The 18,219-nt window shown below is 45.3% G+C and overlaps 1 protein-coding gene across 2 annotated transcripts in view; it reads right to left on the reverse strand.

Annotated features, from left to right (window-relative positions):
- The window catches only part of SNRK (SNF related kinase), a 92,582-nt gene that overhangs the window by 13,990 nt on the left and 60,373 nt on the right, over nt 1-18,219 (reverse strand). Inside the window, exons 4-5 of one of the 2 annotated variants that reach the window (XM_034760864.1) lie at nt 12,001-12,142; nt 7,681-7,893 (exon numbers count right to left, since the gene is read on the reverse strand). In XM_034760864.1, the coding sequence (XP_034616755.1) occupies nt 7,681-7,893; nt 12,001-12,142 (355 nt within the window). The remainder of the gene's footprint in view (nt 1-7,680; nt 7,894-12,000; nt 12,143-18,219) is intronic. The other variant, XM_034760865.1, reaches the window with a different exon arrangement.

The raw sequence follows: 18,219 nt of genomic DNA on the forward strand, positions 1-18,219 counted from the left end.
GCAGCACATCTCGAAGAACGCCAGTTATGGAACAGGTAACTGTCCTTTCTTCTTCGAGTGATTGCTCCTGTGTATTCCACAGTAGGTGATTCCAAGCAATATCTGTTGGAGGTGGGTAGGAGTTCACGATGGTTCGGGACAAAGTACCACCCTGCTGAACCTGGCGTCATCCCTAGACTGGGAGACCATCACGTAATGCGAAGTAAATGTGTGAACTGAGGCCCACGTGGCCGCCCTACAAATGTCCTGGATGGGGACATGGGCGACGTAGGCAGCTGATGAGGCCTGAGCCCTCGTATAGTGTGCCCTTACAATTGGTGGCGGGGGAATCCCTGCCAAAACATAACACGTGCATATGCACGAGGTGATCCAGCGGGAAAGCCGTTGGGTAGAGATGGGTTGCCCCTTAGCTCGGCCGAGGCAATAAAGGGTTGAGAGGATTTCCGGAACGGTTTAGTCTGATCCAGATAAAAAGCCAACGCCCTACGCACATCAAGCGTGTGGAGGCGGCGTTCCCCGTTAGACAGAGCACCGGGAGGAAGATGCTCTGCTCCATATGGAAGGCGGAGACCACCTTCGGGAGGAACGTCGGATGTGGGCGGAGCTGGACTTTATCCCTATGGAAAACCGTATAGAGGGGTTCTGAGGTTAAGGCCCTGAGACACATCGGGCCGACATGATCGCCACTAGGAAGGCCACCTTCCACGAGAGGTACGACCAGGAACACGTGGCCAGGGGTTCAAAGGGGGGGGGTCCTGTGAGACAGGACAAGACCAGGTTGAGGTCCCATTGCGGCACGGGGGGCCTAGCGTACGGGAACAAACGGTCAAGGCCCTTCAGGAAATGGGAGATCATCAAGTGGAAGAAGACCAAGTGGTCTTGCACCGGCGGGTGAAAGGCTGATATGGCAGTCAGGTGCACCCTGATGAGGAAGGTGCCAGTCCCTGGGTCCTAAGGGATAAGAGGTAGTCCAGGATAAACTGGAGAGGTGCGGCGGAAGGGGACACTCCCCACTCACTCGCCCACCTGGCGAACCTGGACCACTTCGCCATGTACGTCCGATGCGTGGACGGCTTCCTGCTTTCCAGGAGGACTCGTCTTACCTGCTCCGAACACTGATTCTCCTCAATCAGCCACGGAGCAGCCACGCTGTCAGGTGAAGCGCGGCCAGACTGGGATGGAGGAGGCGCCCCTCCCGCCCCCCGTCCTGGGAGAGGAGGTCCGGGCGGAGTGGCAGCGCCCTTGGGAGGGCCACTAGGAGGCATAGGAGGGGCCTGTACCAGTGCTGGCGGGCCCACGCTGGGGCTATGAGAATTTCCCTCGCCTTGTCCACTTTCACCTTCTGAAGGACCTTGGCGATGAGGGAGAACGGTGGAAAGGCATAGAGAAGCTGGCCCAACCAGCTCAGGAGGAACGCATCGGAGATCGCGCCTTCCCCTCCCCCTCCCCTGGAGCAGAACCGGGAGCAACGCTGGTTCTGACGGGTTGCAAATAGGTTGATCTGGGGAGTTCCCCACTCTTGGAAGAGCCGGTGAGCGACCTCTTAGTGGAACGACCACATGTACTGGGGGGAGAAGACCCTGCTGAGGCGGTCCGCTTGCGTATTGCGGACGCCCGGGAGGTGAGCCGCCCTCAGGGAGATATTGTGGGCTATACAGAACTCCCTTAGGTTCAGGGCTTCTCGGCAGAGGGCTAGGGAGCGAGTCCCGCCTGGCCTTTTTATGTAGTACGTGACAGCGGTGTTGTCCGTGAGAACTCTGACCACCTTGCCGCGGAGGTGCGTGAGGAACGCCACGCACGCCAATCGAACCACCCTGAGCTCCTTGACATTTATGTGAAGGGGCAAGTCCGGGGCCGACCACTTTTCCTGGGTTTGCATGTCCCCCGTGTGGGCTCCCCAGCCCAGGTCCGAAGCATCGGACATCAGGTCTATGGACAGGTTGGTCTCCCTGAAAGGAACCCCTTGCAACATATTGATCGGGCAGGACCACCACAGGAGGGAAACGAGTATCGGGGACGGGACCGTGAGAACCTTGTCCAGACCGTCCCGAGCTTGGGAGAACTGGGAGGCCAGCCATAATTGGAGGGGCCTCATACGGAGCCTGGCATTGCAGACCACGTAAGTGCACGCCGCCATGTGTCCCAGAATCTGAAGACATGCCTTCGCCGTGGTCACCGGGAAGGCCGTGACCGAGGCGATGAGATCCCTTACGGTCTTGAACCTGTCCAAGGGGAGAAAGGCTGTGGCCCTGGAGGAGTCCAGCAGGGCCCTAATGAACCCTATGTGCTGAACGGGCACTAATGTCAATTTGGTCTAGTTCACGACCAGGCCTAGATCGGCGCATGTCAAGAGGAGCAGCTGTACATTGGACTCCACTTCGAAACGGGACTCCCCCTTGAGGAGCCAGTCATCCAGGTAAGGGAAGATTTGTATGCCCTCCCGCCTGAAGTAGGCCGCCACCACAGACATACATTTCGTGAAAACCCTGGGAACCGTGGATAGGCCAAAGGGGAGGACCGTGAATTGGTAGTGGTCCATCCCCACCACGAATCGGAGGAAACGTCTGTATCCCTTAAAAATATGGACATAAAAGTATGCTTCCTGGAGATCTAGGGCCGCGTACCAGTCCCCCGGGTCCAGGGAGGGGATACTAGAGGCCCGGGACACCATGCGGAACTTGGAACGAGTCAGAAACCTGTTCAGGTCGCACAGGTCCAGAATAGGCCTGAGACCCCTTTTCACCTTTGAGATCAGGAAGTACCGGGACTAGAACCCTTTGCCCTGGAACTGAACTGGTACCCTTTCCACCGCCCCTAGGTGGAGCAACCAGTCCACCTCCTGACACAAGAAGAGGACATGTTCCAGGTCCCCCGGGGCCATCGTGGATGGTGGGTGATTTGGCGGGGGTGAGGTGAACTACAACACGTAGCCCTGGGAGATAGTACTGAGGACCCATTGGTCCAAAGTTATGAGGGACCACGCCCTGAGGAAGGCAAACAATCAGTTGCAGAACACAAACTTGATTAATCGGGGGGTCTCCCTGGCAACAGGCCAGGTGCCCCCCTGCAGGTAGTCAAAACTGTCTCTTCCCCTGCCTCTTGCCATTAGAGGGACCAGGCTGCGGGGCAGAACCTTTTGTACAGGGGCTCATATCTGCTCCTCGCAGGCTGAGCCGCAGGAAGCGACTTGTCCTTGTCCTTAGCCGGAGGGACATAGAGGCCCAAGGTCTGCAAGGTGGTGTGGGAATCTTTCATCCCATGCAGCCTGACATCCGTCTGGTCCACAAAGAGAGCCTTGCCATCAAATGGGAGGTTCTGCATCAGTGATTGTGCCTCCGTCGACAGCCTGGACAACAAGAGCCATGACGCCCTGCGCATGGTGATTGCAGAAGCCATCGAGCGGGCCACCGCATCGGACGCCGCTTGCAGGGCTGCTTTTGCCAGTGACGACCCCTCTTCCACCAGGGCCTTGAAGTCCTTCCTGTCCTAGTCCGGGAAGAGGGGCTCAAATTTAGGCAGGGACTCTCACAGGTTGAAGTCGTACCTGTTCAGTAAGGCCTGGTGGTTGGCTACGCAAAGCTGGAAGCTAGCCGACAAATAAAATTTTCTGCCAAAGGAGTCCAGTCTCCTGGTGTCTTTGTTTTTTGGGGTGGGTGCGGGCTGGCCCTGACACTCTCTGTGGTTTACCGATTCCACGAGCGAGTTCGGTGCCGGGTGTGAATACAGGTATTCATGGTCCTTCGCCGGCACAAAGTATTTCCTATCGGCCTTTTTCGAGATTGGGGCCAAGGAGGCGGGAGTTTGCCAAAAGGAGTTTAAAATGTTGGCAATACTCTGGTGCAGAGGCAGGGCCACGCAGCCCGGTGTCGAGGGAGACAGGACATTAAAGAGGGAATCAGACCCTCCATTTCCTCGGTCTGCAGCTGGAGCTTGGAAGCCACCCGCTTTAGCAGGTCCTGGTGCGCCTTGAAGTCCTCCTGCGGGACCGATGGCGGAGGCACCGCTATGGTGTCGTCCAGTATCGGGGAGAGGGCCCGTACGGAGCTAGGCGCCTCGGTCGGTGCCAGGGCATCGATACTGAGGTCAGAGTCCTGGCACAGGTCCGCCGACTCGTGACCCGCCGACTTGTCTTGTGGGCGGCCAGAGGAGGCCAATGGAGCCCGGGACGCTCCGGCGACCAAATGGGCCTCTGCTTGGGCTGGCACCGATAGCCACGGTGCCCACTGGCACCACTGTCCTTGCCACGGAATCCCTTGCCATTGGTTCGGCTGAGCACAGGATGGCAATATGTGCCCCGGCGGAACGGCGTGTGCCGAGGATGGATGGACGTTTGCTGAGGCCGAGGTCACCGAAAAATGCTTGGTGCCGCAGGAGCGGTAGGAGCAGCGTCTGTGGCGTCGTCTCCCTTGGGACCAGGATCTCGACTACTATGAACGGTATCCACACGACGAACTGCTTCGGTACGCGTGATGGCAACGCAACACTCGGTGCCCTGATGCCGAGGTACCCCGAGGGGAGCCTCTGGCATGGCGCCTAGACGAGCGGGAGCTGGAATGGGAGCGGCGACGTCTGTCCTGTCGAGAGTGGCTCTGGTACCCAAGTCTAGCAGGTGAGCGTTCCCGGTGTGCCTCTCGGTGCCTCCGCTCACTGACAGGCAGTGTGCGGGGTCCCCGCGACTCCTGTCCCGATGGCGGCCCGGATGATCTGGCCGGCAGCTGTCGGAGGAGCAGCCACTGCACGTCAAGCGGTGCGGGGAGCGATCTTCGGAGCAGGAACTGTGGCTGCTCAGAGAGGTCTGGTGGGCACCCAAAGGGGGCTTGCCTCGCGACCTAGAGCCTGTGTTCGATTGCGAGCTCAGGATGGGCGGTGACATAATGTCCTTCGCAGCCTGCATCGCCTCCTGCATCAACGGCATCCGTACCGGTGGGGATGCCTGGATCGACGGTACCGGGCTGCTCCGCTCCACACGAGTTGGAGCCTTAGAGCCCGGGGGGGGAAGGGGGGCGGGAAATCGAGGGCTGCCCAGCGTGGGACCAACCTCCCTCTTGTCCTTATCGCGGCGGCATTGCGATGCCAAGCTCTTCCCTTGCTTTTTGGCAGGAGAGCAGCGCTGACTGGTCGAAGGGGCCTTGCTACATACTGACGACACAGCGGCCGGTGCCGAGTCCAAGCTGCGCACCGGAGTCAGCGCCGACTCCATCAGGAGAGCTCGAAGTCTGAAGTCTCTCTCCTTCTTGGTTCTTGGCTTGAACGACCTGCAGATCTTGCAACGGTTGCTGAGGTGAGTCTCACCCAGGCAGCGGAGACCCTCAGCTTGAGGGTTGCTCCTGGGCATAGAACGGCGACAGGAGTCGCACGACTTGAAGCCTGGGGCATGCCCTGAGCCCGCTCTATCCACTGAACAATCTATAATGGTACCACTAAGGTCGAGAAGAAGGGCTGCAGCAGAGCTGGAGCACAAAAGTTCCAACTACCTTCACTGGCGGCAAGAAGGAACTAAGGGTGGGGGGAGCCCAAAGCTCCCCGTATAGCACAATGTACAGGTGCCACTCCAGGGGTCACTGCAGTGCTCCCCCAGTACAGGTACTGCTAAGGGAAAAACTTCCGGCACCGGTGCACGTGGCAAGCACGCACACCTACTGTGGAATACACAGGAGCAATCGCTCGAAGAAGAATGTCCTGGTTTGCGTGGAATTGTGAAACTACCTTCGGGAGGAAGGCTGGGTGTGGTCGTAACTGCATCTTGTTTTTATAGAACACCACATATGGGGGCTCCGAGTTAAGGCCTTAAGCTCAGACACTCTCCAAGCTGAAATTACAGCTACGAAGAACGCTACTTTCCAGGAGAGGTAGAGGAGGTAGCATGTTGACAAGGGCTCAGAAGGAGGTCCCATCAGTCTAGATAGCACAAGGTTGAGATCCCATGGAGGAGCTGGTTGTTTTACTTGAGGGTACAGTCTATCTAATCCCTTGAGGAAGTGGCCCACCATAGGGTTTGCGAAAACCAACCGACTGGCCGCACTGGGGTGGAAAGCTGAGATAGACGCCAGCTGCACTTTTATTGATGATATTGACAGATCTTGCTGGTTTAGATGCAGCAAAAAGTCTAGGATAAAGGGAATTGATGCCTGTAAGGATGGAGTGTGCTTTGGTAATGCCCAAATGGAGAATCTTTTCCACTTGGCCAGATAGGTGGCCCTTGTGGATGGCTTCCTGCTGTTAAGGAGGACCTCTCTAAGAGGGTCTGAGATCATGTAAGCTCCGAGGTGTTCAGCCATGGAGTTTCCATGCCATGAGATGGAGCAACTACAGATTGGGATGCTGGAGGCAGTCATGGTCCTGGGTGATCAAATCCAGGACCAGGGGAAGAATTATTGGCGTGTCCACTGACGGGTCTAGAAGCATGGTAAACCAGTGTTGGTGAGGCCGTGCTGGTGCTATTAACATCATTGACACTCTCTCCCTTCTGATTTTCAGCAGTACCTTGTGTACAAGTGGGAAGACCGGGAAAGCATATAGTAGGTGGTCCTTCCAAGGAAGGAAAAAAGCATCTGCAAGTGAGCCCAGGCTGTGATTCAGGAAGGAGCAAAAATGGTGACACTTCCTGTTGTACTTCGTTACAAGCAAATCTATTTGGGGGAACCCCCACCATTGGAAGATGTTGATAACATCCCGGCAGAGGTACCACTCGTGATTGTGAAATGACCTGCTGAGATGATCGGCCAGCTCATTCTGGGAACCTGGAAGGTATGATGCCTCTAGATGTATCGAATGGGCAATGCAAAAGTCGCACAGCTTGAGGGCTTCCTGGCACAGGGGAGAGGAGCGAGAACCACCCTGTCTGTTTATATAGAATGTCGCTGATGATGTGTTGTCGGTCAATACCCCTACACATCTGCCCTCCAGATGAGCCTGGAACGTCTGGCAAGCAAGGTGGACCACTCTTATCTCCCTGACGTTGATTTGCAATGGAAGTTCTGCCTGGGACCAGAGGCCTTGAGTCTGCCTAAGTGTGCCCCTCTCCCGGCCCCCCTCCCCTTGGCAAAAAAGCCCCTAACTAATACTAAGTTTTTAACTATACAGAAACACTAGAAACAGTCCACTAGGGGATCACTTGCCGTAGCAAGAGAAGAGCTGCTCCAACAACCGTCACTGGCGGTAAGAAGGAGCTGAAGAGGCGGCGGGTCGGCAGGGACCTATGTACACTGCCATGAAGATGCAACTCCAGGGGGCTCCACAGCTGACCCGACGGGTACCGCTAGGGAAAATCCTTCTGATGACTGTGCACATGGTGCGCACTCACCTACTTAGAGTGCTTTCTCATGTCGATTCCAAGAGGAACCCAATTTAACTGGCCCTCATGGTGAATTTGACACTTTTTATTTGTAAACTGAATGGATTTGATAAGGAGTAAGTGAGACATTAAAAACAGAATCCTGCAATACTGTCTTTGCAAAATTATTTTTCAGAGTAGAACTGCACTTAAAATTAGTTCATCAAATTAAATCTACATTACTTCGAATAAAGAACTCTATCACAGGTTCAATGTGAGGCTTTGTCTCAGCATTTAGAAAGAAGCAGAAAGTCATTTTTCTGTGATTGCATTCAATTTTGTAGTAATTCTCAAGTTAAATATAATGTTAAAAGTGTCAAATTGCATGTAGAAAATTGGTAACTTACTCTACTATTGTATCTCGATCTGCTATATCACCAAGGACCATGCGTTGTATTATACCATTGTGTTCTTCCTCAGAAAGATTTTTGTATGAAACCAGAGGAATATTGTACTTTGTTGCAGGGGATGGGTCAACTCCTTGGAGCCATGGATGATTTTCAATCTCTTCCAAAGATGCTCTTCGCTTTGGGTCTCTCTGCAACATCCGTGTAATTAGACTACGAACAAAAAATAAATCTATAAACAAAACGTACTAATATGTTCAGAAAGTAGCCATCACAACAGCAACACTAGGAAGAGGACTGTTTTCCTGTTGTTACTATCAGCTCATATTAGCCTCTTTTCAGACCTTCCAGTAAAAATAATGCAAGTACAGTGCGACTGGAAACTGAATCTGCAGTCACAAAAGTATTCTAAATGACAATGCAAAATTGAAATGAATAAAACAACTGAATCATAAAAACTGCAGACATCGTAAACTCCACCATTTCCATTTGATTTACTTGAGCTCTTTCACCTCTACACTCTGACTTTCATTTTCTGTTGGTTGGCACAGTACTTTTCACAGTCATGCCCCAAACTAGATAGCCTTACGGTGCTACTCCATTATAAATGTTTAATGTTATTAATACATTTTTTTGCTATGGTCATAAAGAGTAAGGAATTACAACGTATGTAAGAAAGACAAGGTGGGAAAGGTAATATCCTGTATTGGGCCAACTTCTCTTGGTGAAAGAGACAAGCTTTTGAGCTTACACAGAGGTCTTCAGATCTGGGAAAGGTACTCAGTGTCACAACTAAGTACAAGAGTGGAAGAGATAAGGAGTTAACACATGTTGCAAGAGACCTTTCAAGGTGAAATAATTCTACAAGTTCACCCACAAGTGATTGGGCGTTTTTATCTTTATCATTTTTCTGTGTGAGTTCACTTGAGAGCATAGTGGCTGCCTCATGTCACCCACAGACCAGGACATACCAATTCTAAGTGGAACCAGCCCCTCATAACAACACATGCAAAACTTGCAGACATAGCCCCATTGCTACCCTGTTTCCCCGAAAATAAGACAGTGTCTTATATTAATTTTTGCTCCCAAAGATGCGCTAGGTCTTATTTTCAGGGGATGTCTTATTTTTCAGAAATGAAAAATGCCTTATTATCGGTGGATGCCTTATTATCGGGGAGGTCTTATTATCAGGGGGATGCCTTATATTACAACGAGAGGCAAAACTGTAAGTAGGCCTTATTTTCGGAGGATGTCTTATTTTCGGGGAAACAGGGTACAATGATCAATACCCCCACAACAAGCCTTTCAAGATCCATGGGTCCTATATGTGTTTATCACACCATGTGGTGCACCTCGAGTGCACTAAATGCCCCAATAACAACTGTGTGGATGAAACAAGACAATCACTATGCTCTCAAATGAACTTCTCCTTTTCACCAACAGAAATTGGTCCAATAAAAGATACTACCTCACCCATCATGATGTCTCTAATATCCTGGGATCAACACAGCTACAACAACACTGCAAACAAAGAAAAGTGTGTTTTATTTTAAAGTAGGAACCAGGCCCTAGGTTCTTAAGTATCAGCAAGAGGAAGGGGAGCTGTCCCACCTGTAGAGAGAAGGAGCTGAGGACTCTGCAATGATATGCTTTTTCTTTGTGGGTAGATGCTAAATCAAGATAAGTCTCCAACTGCTGGCAGGCAGAAGTGTAACCCAAGCACAAACTGTCACAGAACGTATAGAGAATGGATATTGTATGACTAGCACATGTCTACTTGCCTAATGTATGCAGAACTTCAGTTTATGCCATGGCAAATGACAGCATTTACCCCAAATTACCTGCTTTGCACAGGACATAGTGGTGGAGGATGTTTAGTGTTGATGCTCCACTGGAACTTTAGCACTTCAAAATGTAGCAGAAAAGGTAAGGGGCACAGCTATGAAGGAATGCTTGAACTCATGTACCAAGCATGCTAGGTAGGACAACAAAGGTTAATCTAACTACATGTTATAATGCAATGTATACCACAAGTTTGGTTTTTTAAAATATGGGAATCATGATATGAGTAGAGAAAGGAGTTACAAAGGCAAGAGGAAGTCCTATATTGCCTACACTGTTGACTCCTAAAAACTGCCATGAAAAAGTAGGGATATATAGTGAATATCATTAGTCTCTTTTTCTCTTGTAATTTTTAAATTTCAAAGAGGACAGCTTTCTTCTCCTTTGCCAGTATGGTCTCTTTCTCCAAAAGATGTGTTATGCATAGATAGTAGGTTCACAAAGTTTTCACTCTACCTACTATTACAGGTACAAAGGAGTGCCGAGCTTATTCATCAATTTTGCTGTGCTTTCTGATTCATTACAAACATCCAAAGATGCTTTCACCCAAAGCAGGACCATTTCTATATATTACTTACTGAGGTTCTTAAAGTCTCTTCCCCAAGAAAAATGGGCAGAAGTGGTGAAAAAAATCACAACCTTTACTGCACATTTAGAATTGAAACCCATCCATGCAGGATCCGGTATTTCCTGATACAGATTATTGACCAGAGGCTAGTAAATATGGCATACCAAATCCTATCTTTTGGGGGAAGAAAAAGACAGGGGAGAGGGAGAGACTGGTGCACAGAATGATCGGACCTACCAATTCTGGTTTTGGCAGTGACAATTTCATTCAATACATTCATTGGAAGGGTGGAAAAATAGTTATTGGTTTATGGGGTCTCAAAGGATTTCTTCTAGTAGTGCTCAGCTGATTAATTCTTTCTTGTATACCTTTCCTGGATTGTTAACTATTATACTTCTAAAACATGTGAAAACAACAGCTTTTCTGCATTGCTGATTATGCTAAGTCAGTGGAATCAGCAGAGCCAAATTCAATACTGAGAGCTAGAGCACAAAAAAAATAACTATTGCTCACCTATGACACTGAGTGCAGCACTAAAAAATGCACTAGACTACACAGGTCATATATGAGCACAGGTATGGCTATTACAGCCAGCACCAGAAAGTGGAAGACATTCACCTGGTCCATGAAAAAGATCAGGCTCTGCTTGAACTCCAGTGTTTGGCATAGGAGGAAATCTTATACAGGCACTAGGACAATGGTCCCCAAAGTGGAGGACAGAGCAGGGCCCAGGCCCGTCCCCACAGGGGTGGGCAGGGAGCACCACCCAGCCTTGCTCTGCCCCAGCTCCCAGCCCCCACTCTCACACTGTGACTCTGCTCCTGGCCTGGAGGGGTGCAAACACATTACATTACTGGTAAGGGGAGACACTAAAGCAAAAGTTTGGGCACCCCTGCACTAGGATATTCAAGGCGTATGGAGTGGTAAAATATTCTGTCATTTACTGAGGACTCTAGCTATGCTTAAAGAAAGAGTCTAACTCAGAAAGAGGGAATCTCACATCATAGGGATCTACATTTAGGGGCTGAAGCCTCCATGCATCAACCTGACTTCAATATATGGGGAGTACCGAACAATTCAAAATCGTCGAAGAGCTGCAGTGAACATTCCAGAATAAACATTTCAAAACGAGTCATGATTCCTAAGTGGCATGTGCTATTTGCATAGATTTTTTTCCTTGACGCCTGGTATGTTGATTTTGGGATTGCAATTTTAGGGCTAGTCTACACGGCAGGGCTTTAACGTGGCTTGTGTAGTCACGGCAGAGCGCTGGGAGAGAGCTCTTCTAGCGCTCTTTAAAAAAAAAAATAATAACACCTCCACGAGGGGTGTAGCTACCAGCGCTGGTGCACTGTTTATACTGGCGTTTTACAGCGCTGAAACTTGCTGCGCTCAGGGGGGTGTTTTTTCACACCCCTGAGCCAGAAAGTTGCAGCACTGTAAACAAGCCCTGAGGAGGAGACAAACAAAAGCCTGATGCTGACTTCTTAAGCATAACAACTAGTGACAATATCCTTGAACAACTATTCAGACAAATAATGGTTTAATTTACCACCGCCCCATATAAAAATCTGAGACAACTTTGTGTAATATAAATGTGTGGAGAGTCTCAGGCTCAAAACATTTCAAAGGAACAAATTCAATCAACTTTGATAAAGACTGAAAGAGGCAACGAGATTAAAGACATTGTAGTAATACTGCGCAAGAAGCTACTTAATCAGTGCTAACACAAGAATTAACAAGTTAAGGAAACTGCTGGTAACATAGCAGGGAATTTTAGCATTGGAAGCTCTGTAAAAATAATATCAATAAAAACTTCCTGGCACCCTGAGAAACCAGATTCTAGATAATGTGTTGGTAGTATACAATATTTCAATGAATGCTGCCAAATTACTTAATATTTTACTTACTCTTTACATTCTTTGGACACATGCGATGGCACTGTGTATTTGCAGTCCATGATCATAGTCAGTGTTTCACTGTCATTTGCTTCTTGGAATGGTGGTTGTCCACATACCAACATGAATAGGATAACACCCAGGCTCCATATATCTGTAAATTATAATACATGTTTTAAATTTATTGCTAGAGACCGAAAAAATACTGCCAATGTAAAGTGTTTGCTAAATTTCCATTAAGGTTTCTAACTAATTTAAACGTTATCATCAGACTGTCTTTATAGGCATTAATGGTGGAATTTACAATTCCTTTGTAAGGAAGTATAAAATACAGTAAGCTTTACATTTTATTGACAGCTTTAGGTTTTTGGATGGAAGGACCAAAATTAATGATTTAAAGCCATGCAGGAAAATATGGGAGTGCATTACAATCTTAAATACATATCTATTTCCTGACACTTCAGTTTTTGCTGCATTTAATACTCAATTTCAAAAAAAGTTAATTTTTTTTACATTGTTAAAGCTTTATGATTGCTCTTGATTACAATTAATCTTCTGAATTTGTTAACAGAATCCCATCTCATTTTGTGGCAAATGTTTATTCAAAGTCAGAGAATATTTTGCCCATTCAAAACTAGAGAATTTATAGACTACCTTATAACTGGGTACAGATTACTGAAAACCAGGTTTGTTTTACTATATCTGTCCCTTCCGGAGGACTAGAATAAACAATTTTCAATATTTACATGTTACTGGATGAAGTGCTGGAACAACCTTCATTTTTAAGATTTTGAGGATAATGCATTAGATTTTTTATTTTACTGGTAAATCCCAAATTACATTTCTCTATTCATTTTATTATAAATATTTTAATCCAGTTCACTACCTGTAATTGGTATTATCTTCCCCTTTAAGCAGTTGGGTTTAAATGTTTCTAAATTATTTAGGAACAGTCAAACATTTAATGCAGTTAACATATGGATTTCTAGTAAACACCTTCCAGTTACATCTTGTAGGAAAAAACAGTATTAATTTTCTTATTTCCTGGTAAGGTGACATACACCAAAAGATTAAGAGTAATCACAGTAGTACATCTGAGCATTATGTCACTTTTTTCTACAACATGCAAATGCTTCAATCCATTGAGTGAATTTTAAAAAGTTAACTCTCAGAAGGAAGCACTACTAAGAAACTTCACAAGACAAATGATAGTCAGCAAAGAGATCTGAAGTGTTACAGATAATAGGAGATATGTATAGTATTGGCTAACAGATTATACATAGGAGTGAAGGGAATACTCTAAGGGCTTGTCTTCACTACCCGCCTGGATCGGCGGGTAGAAATCGATCTCTCGGGGATCAAATTATTGCGTCTCGTTGGGACGCGACAATCGATCCCCGAATCGATGCGCGTACTCCACCAGCGCAGGTAGGAGTAAGCGCCGTCGACGGGCTAGCCGCGGTGGTCGATTTGCCGCCGTCCTCACAGCGGGGTAAGTCAGCTCGGATACGTCGAATTCAGCTACGCTATTTGCGTAGCTGAATTTGCGTATCTTAAATCAATCTCCCCCCCCCCCCCCCCGAGCGGACACCCACCCCAAAAATAAAAAAAAAAAAAAAAAAAGCAAAGCTCCATTTTCTGCGGCTTAGTCAGGGCACGACTATACTATAAACAAATGGGAAAAAAAACACACTGTAGCAGTGACTCTGAGCCCGGATCAACTGACACAGGGTCATGCTATGGGATTAAAAGCAGCAGTGTAGACATTCCCAGTCAGGCCTAGGCTCGGAGACCCTCCCGCCTCACTGGATTTCAGAGCCCGGGCTCCTGCCCAAGCAAAAACATCTATACAACTATTTTTTGCCCCATAGCATTACCAGGGTGGATAAAAATCAATGATTTAAAAAAATAATAATAAAATAAATGGATTTTTTTTTATTTAAATTGGATTTTTTTGATAAAATGCTTTTTGAGGAAAAACCTATCTAAAGGTAGTTTTAATTAAGATACATTATAGCTCAAAGATATCTCATCATGGAATAGGGATTATAAATTCTAATTCTAAAGTATGAGAGAATATATTCATGTAATGTTTAAGAAAAGTTTTGTAAATGAGTTCCAATAGTTCATGGATTAGGGACCCAATTTTATGGGGTTCTAGGGGCTTCTGTATAGCTTATTTAGGTTAATCTTTCTATCTACCCAATGGGAGTTGGTGCTCAGTCTAGAAAATACCATCAGAGATGCTTAGTTTTGTAGTTCTCAAACTGTGGATGTGTCTCCAGAGATAACATGCTCGTTAACAACAAAAATGTTTTTAAATAAATATATAGAGGTGAGAAATAACAGACCTCAACGGTATTGTCCCTCTGCAAATTTGTGTAAACAGAGTCAATCCCTTGCCTCTCGCTAGAAGTGGATAGTTTCAAAAAGTTCAATGAATAGAAGGTTGTTGGGGGCAGAATAGATCTGGACAAGGAGAAGAAGTCTGGAGATAAATGTGAGAAGGGAGGAACAGGCAGTAGAAACAAAAGTGAAACTGTTTGAGCAGCATATTCCAGAAGTCTTCAGGTCTTTCTGAGTGTAGCCTTCACTAATTTGAGATCTACCATACCATTCTCTCACTAGACTAGAAAACCTATAATGGCAGCAGGCCATAAAAGAGATTCAGTTAGGGAATATTTTAAATGAAGTTCCTCTACCTGTGGGTAAGACAGGCATGCATGCAAAATGCAAAAAGTGCAACAAAGAAATGCAAGGCCAGGCTGCCCGAATGAAACAACATTATGAGAAGTGTTCCTTCTCAGGAAGAAGCTGCATTGAAGATGATGAAAGAAACATGTCTGAACATGCAGGATCTTCAGGTTGGTAAACTTTTTTATTTCATAATTCTTCTTTAAGGACTGCCTGTGTTCCTTCTGGACTATTCTTGAATTCTTATGTTTGAGCAAAAAATATAGTTGTTACTCTATGGTACTATCATTTTGGATGCAGTTGTGATAAAAAAAATAAATAGCTGGAATAGGCAGATCTTCGTTTTACAATTTCACCTTTAAAGTAGTACTGAGTGTCAGCGAATGCAATCAGTAATACTAAATGAGCAGTATGGTAATAATAATTAAATAAAGGCAATGACTTATTTTGTTTAGGAGAATCCATCCTCAACATACAGGATTCTGAAGACTATCCACCTTCAAGATCACCATAATTTTCTATAGTTTCAGAGTTATCTGCCAAGGATAGTGTTTCAGTCACATCATGTATGTCACATAGCCACAGTATATCACCTGTAGCAAAAAGAAGAAAAAAAATCTCTATCATCCAGAAACAACCATAGATAAGTTTGTGATAAGAACCAGCAGATTACAAAAAGGTAATTGATGAAAAAATTGCCCAGTTTGTTTATGCAACAAACTCTCCTTTCCGTATGATTGAGAACCCACACTTCATTAACATGGTTCAGTCATTAAGACCAGGATACAGTCAACCCAACAGAGCAGATGTCGCAGGCAAATTGCTGGATAAAGTGTATGAAAGAGAAATTGAGCAGTGTGCAAAAGGTCTAGAGGGTGAAATTGTTAATCTGAGTCTTGATGGGTGGAGCAGTGTCCACAATGATCCTCTTGTATGTGCTTGTGTGACAACAGAAGGGAATGTCTTCCTTACAGAAACAATTGATACATCAGGAAATGTACACAGCAGAATACTTACAAGAAGCAGCAGTAAAAGCTATAACAAACTGTGAAAAAAATTCAAACATCTAGTACGCAGCTTGATCACAGACAATGCTGCAAATGTATCTAAGATGAGAAGAAATTTAGAAGAGAGTCCCAAGCTAATAACATACAGATGCAGTGCTCATTTGATGTACCTCCTAGCCAGAGACTTCAGTGTTCCAGAAATAAAGGCTAATGTTGTTGAAATTGCAAAATACTTCCATAACAATCACTTTGCAGCAGCTGCTCTGAAAAAAAGTGGGAAGAACCAAGCTAACTCTCCCACAAGACGTTCGATGGAACTCAGTAGTGGACTGTTTTGAGTACTGTATCAAGAACTGGCCTAATCTGATGACAGTTGAACAAAATTGTGAAAAAATAGATGGCACTGTCACAGCTAAAGTTCTCAACATTGGGCTTAAGAGAAATGCTGAACACATGCTGAGTATCCTGAAGCCTATTTCTGTAGCCTTGAACAAAATGCAGGGAAATAGCTGTTTTATTGCTGACGCTGTTGAAATCTGGAAGGAACTGAGTGAGATCTTAAAAAGAGAAATATGCAATGACAGAGTTAAATTAAAAAAAACGAATGGGGCAAGCACTATCTCCAGCTCATTTTCTTGCAAATATTCTCAATACTTGGTACCAGGGTCAAACTTTAAGTGCTGAAGAAGAGGAGTTGGCTATGACATGGACATCCAGCAATCATCCCTCCATAATGCCAACTATAATAAACTTCAGAGCTAAGGGTGAACCATTCAAGAAATATGTTTGCTGATGATGTTTTAAAGAAAGTCACACCAGTGAACTGGCGGAAGTCACTTAAGCACTTGGATTCAGAGACTGTTGAAGTGATAATCTCACTTTTAACAGCAGGAGCTTCTTCTGCCGGTGTAGAAAGAATATTTTCTTCCTTTGGACTAATTCATTCCAAATTGAGAAATCGTTTGGGACCTGAAAAAGCAGGAAAGCTTATTTTTCTTTTCCAGATTATGAACAAACAGGAAAATGAAGGTGAAGACGACCGAGTTAGCTGCAGAAGCCAATATTTTAAGTTTCTCATGTTGACCTGGCTGACCTAGTCCATTTAATTTTTTTTTAATTTCATTTAACTATTTTAGTTAACAATTTTAAGAAAAAACAAACCTGATTTTAAAAAACTTGAATGTTTAACTAAATTCAAAAATTCGTATGCTTGTTTTGTTAAAATATTATATGTTTGCTGATGAAGAAAAAAAATCCACAATATGTAACGTTGTTGTTTTAGTTAAATAAAACAATTTAAATGTCTGTCTGGTGATGTTCTTCTCCTAATACAGCATGGCAAGAAAATCCTCCAAATATTAACTATTAATCTGTTGAATTGGAGGTATTTATGAAGTTATTGGGAGGTGAACTATCTGCTTCAGTTACCTTTGTTAAATGAAATAACCAAACAATCATTCATTTTCTGATATATCTGTAAAACTAATCTGAAAAGTTTTCAAAATAAATCACTTTAAAAACGTATAGTGTGTACCTTCTAAAAAGGAAACCTACATTTATCTGAGTTGTGAAGAATATGTATTAAGCTTATAACAACCAACAAGAATGCACTTTTATGTAGAAATCCATGATTAAATCGAGTCTTCCTGACTAGTGACTTAAATCATGATTGAAATCAATTTGAGCATGACCCCAAGACAGTTGGCCCAGGCTCTGAAACTCCCTGCCATGGAGGGTCATGGGAAGGGGGAGGGTTGCAATATAGATGTCAGAGTAGTTAACATATTTAAAGAGACAACTGCATTTCACTTAACTGTGTGTAAATAATATACATTTATTCATTTTTAGAACAATTACTCATGCTGCTAGTTATAAACTATTTATTCTTTATATAGTTTAGCTGAAAAAATAAATAGGAGCGATTCAGCCAAATTTTCTTTAGAATTCTAATTTATGATAAATATTAACCCAGAGAATCATTTGATTTGTGCTAATGATGGCTTGTGAGCTCTATGCTGCAGGCACTGAGCACTGTGGCCTCACTACAGCAATACATGTAAATTCAGTGGGACTATTCACACATTTATGTGCTTCAGTAATTTGCCAGAGTGGTACCAGAGTGCTGAGTACTTTGCAGGATCAACCCCTACAACATTAACTTTTCTAAAAGTTCTACAGAATAGGAGGTAATTTGCAGTGAATGCTTTCCTAGTGTAAGTCTAAACAAGTGATTCTCTTTCACTGTAAAGTTGACTTGCAAGAAATTAGAAGAGGACGTCATGGAGTATTCTTCTCCCCACACACAAATACAGATTGTAAGAGTCCATTTCTATTTATGCATAGAGTACGTTCAGTTCATGTGTTTCATTAACAGACAACTGCATCATTTTCATGAGACTTCAATGTACTACTAAAATGTTTTAATTAACCTACCTTGCCTAAAAATCTTGTTTAAACACACTATCTACGATTTTTCTGTATTTCTATATTCTAATTAGCATTTTAAGAGAGTTAAGCAAATAGTACATCT

The sequence above is a fragment of the Trachemys scripta genome, chromosome 2 (assembly GCF_013100865.1).
Source record: "Trachemys scripta elegans isolate TJP31775 chromosome 2, CAS_Tse_1.0, whole genome shotgun sequence".
In the NCBI taxonomy this organism is placed as follows: domain Eukaryota; kingdom Metazoa; phylum Chordata; order Testudines; family Emydidae; genus Trachemys; species Trachemys scripta.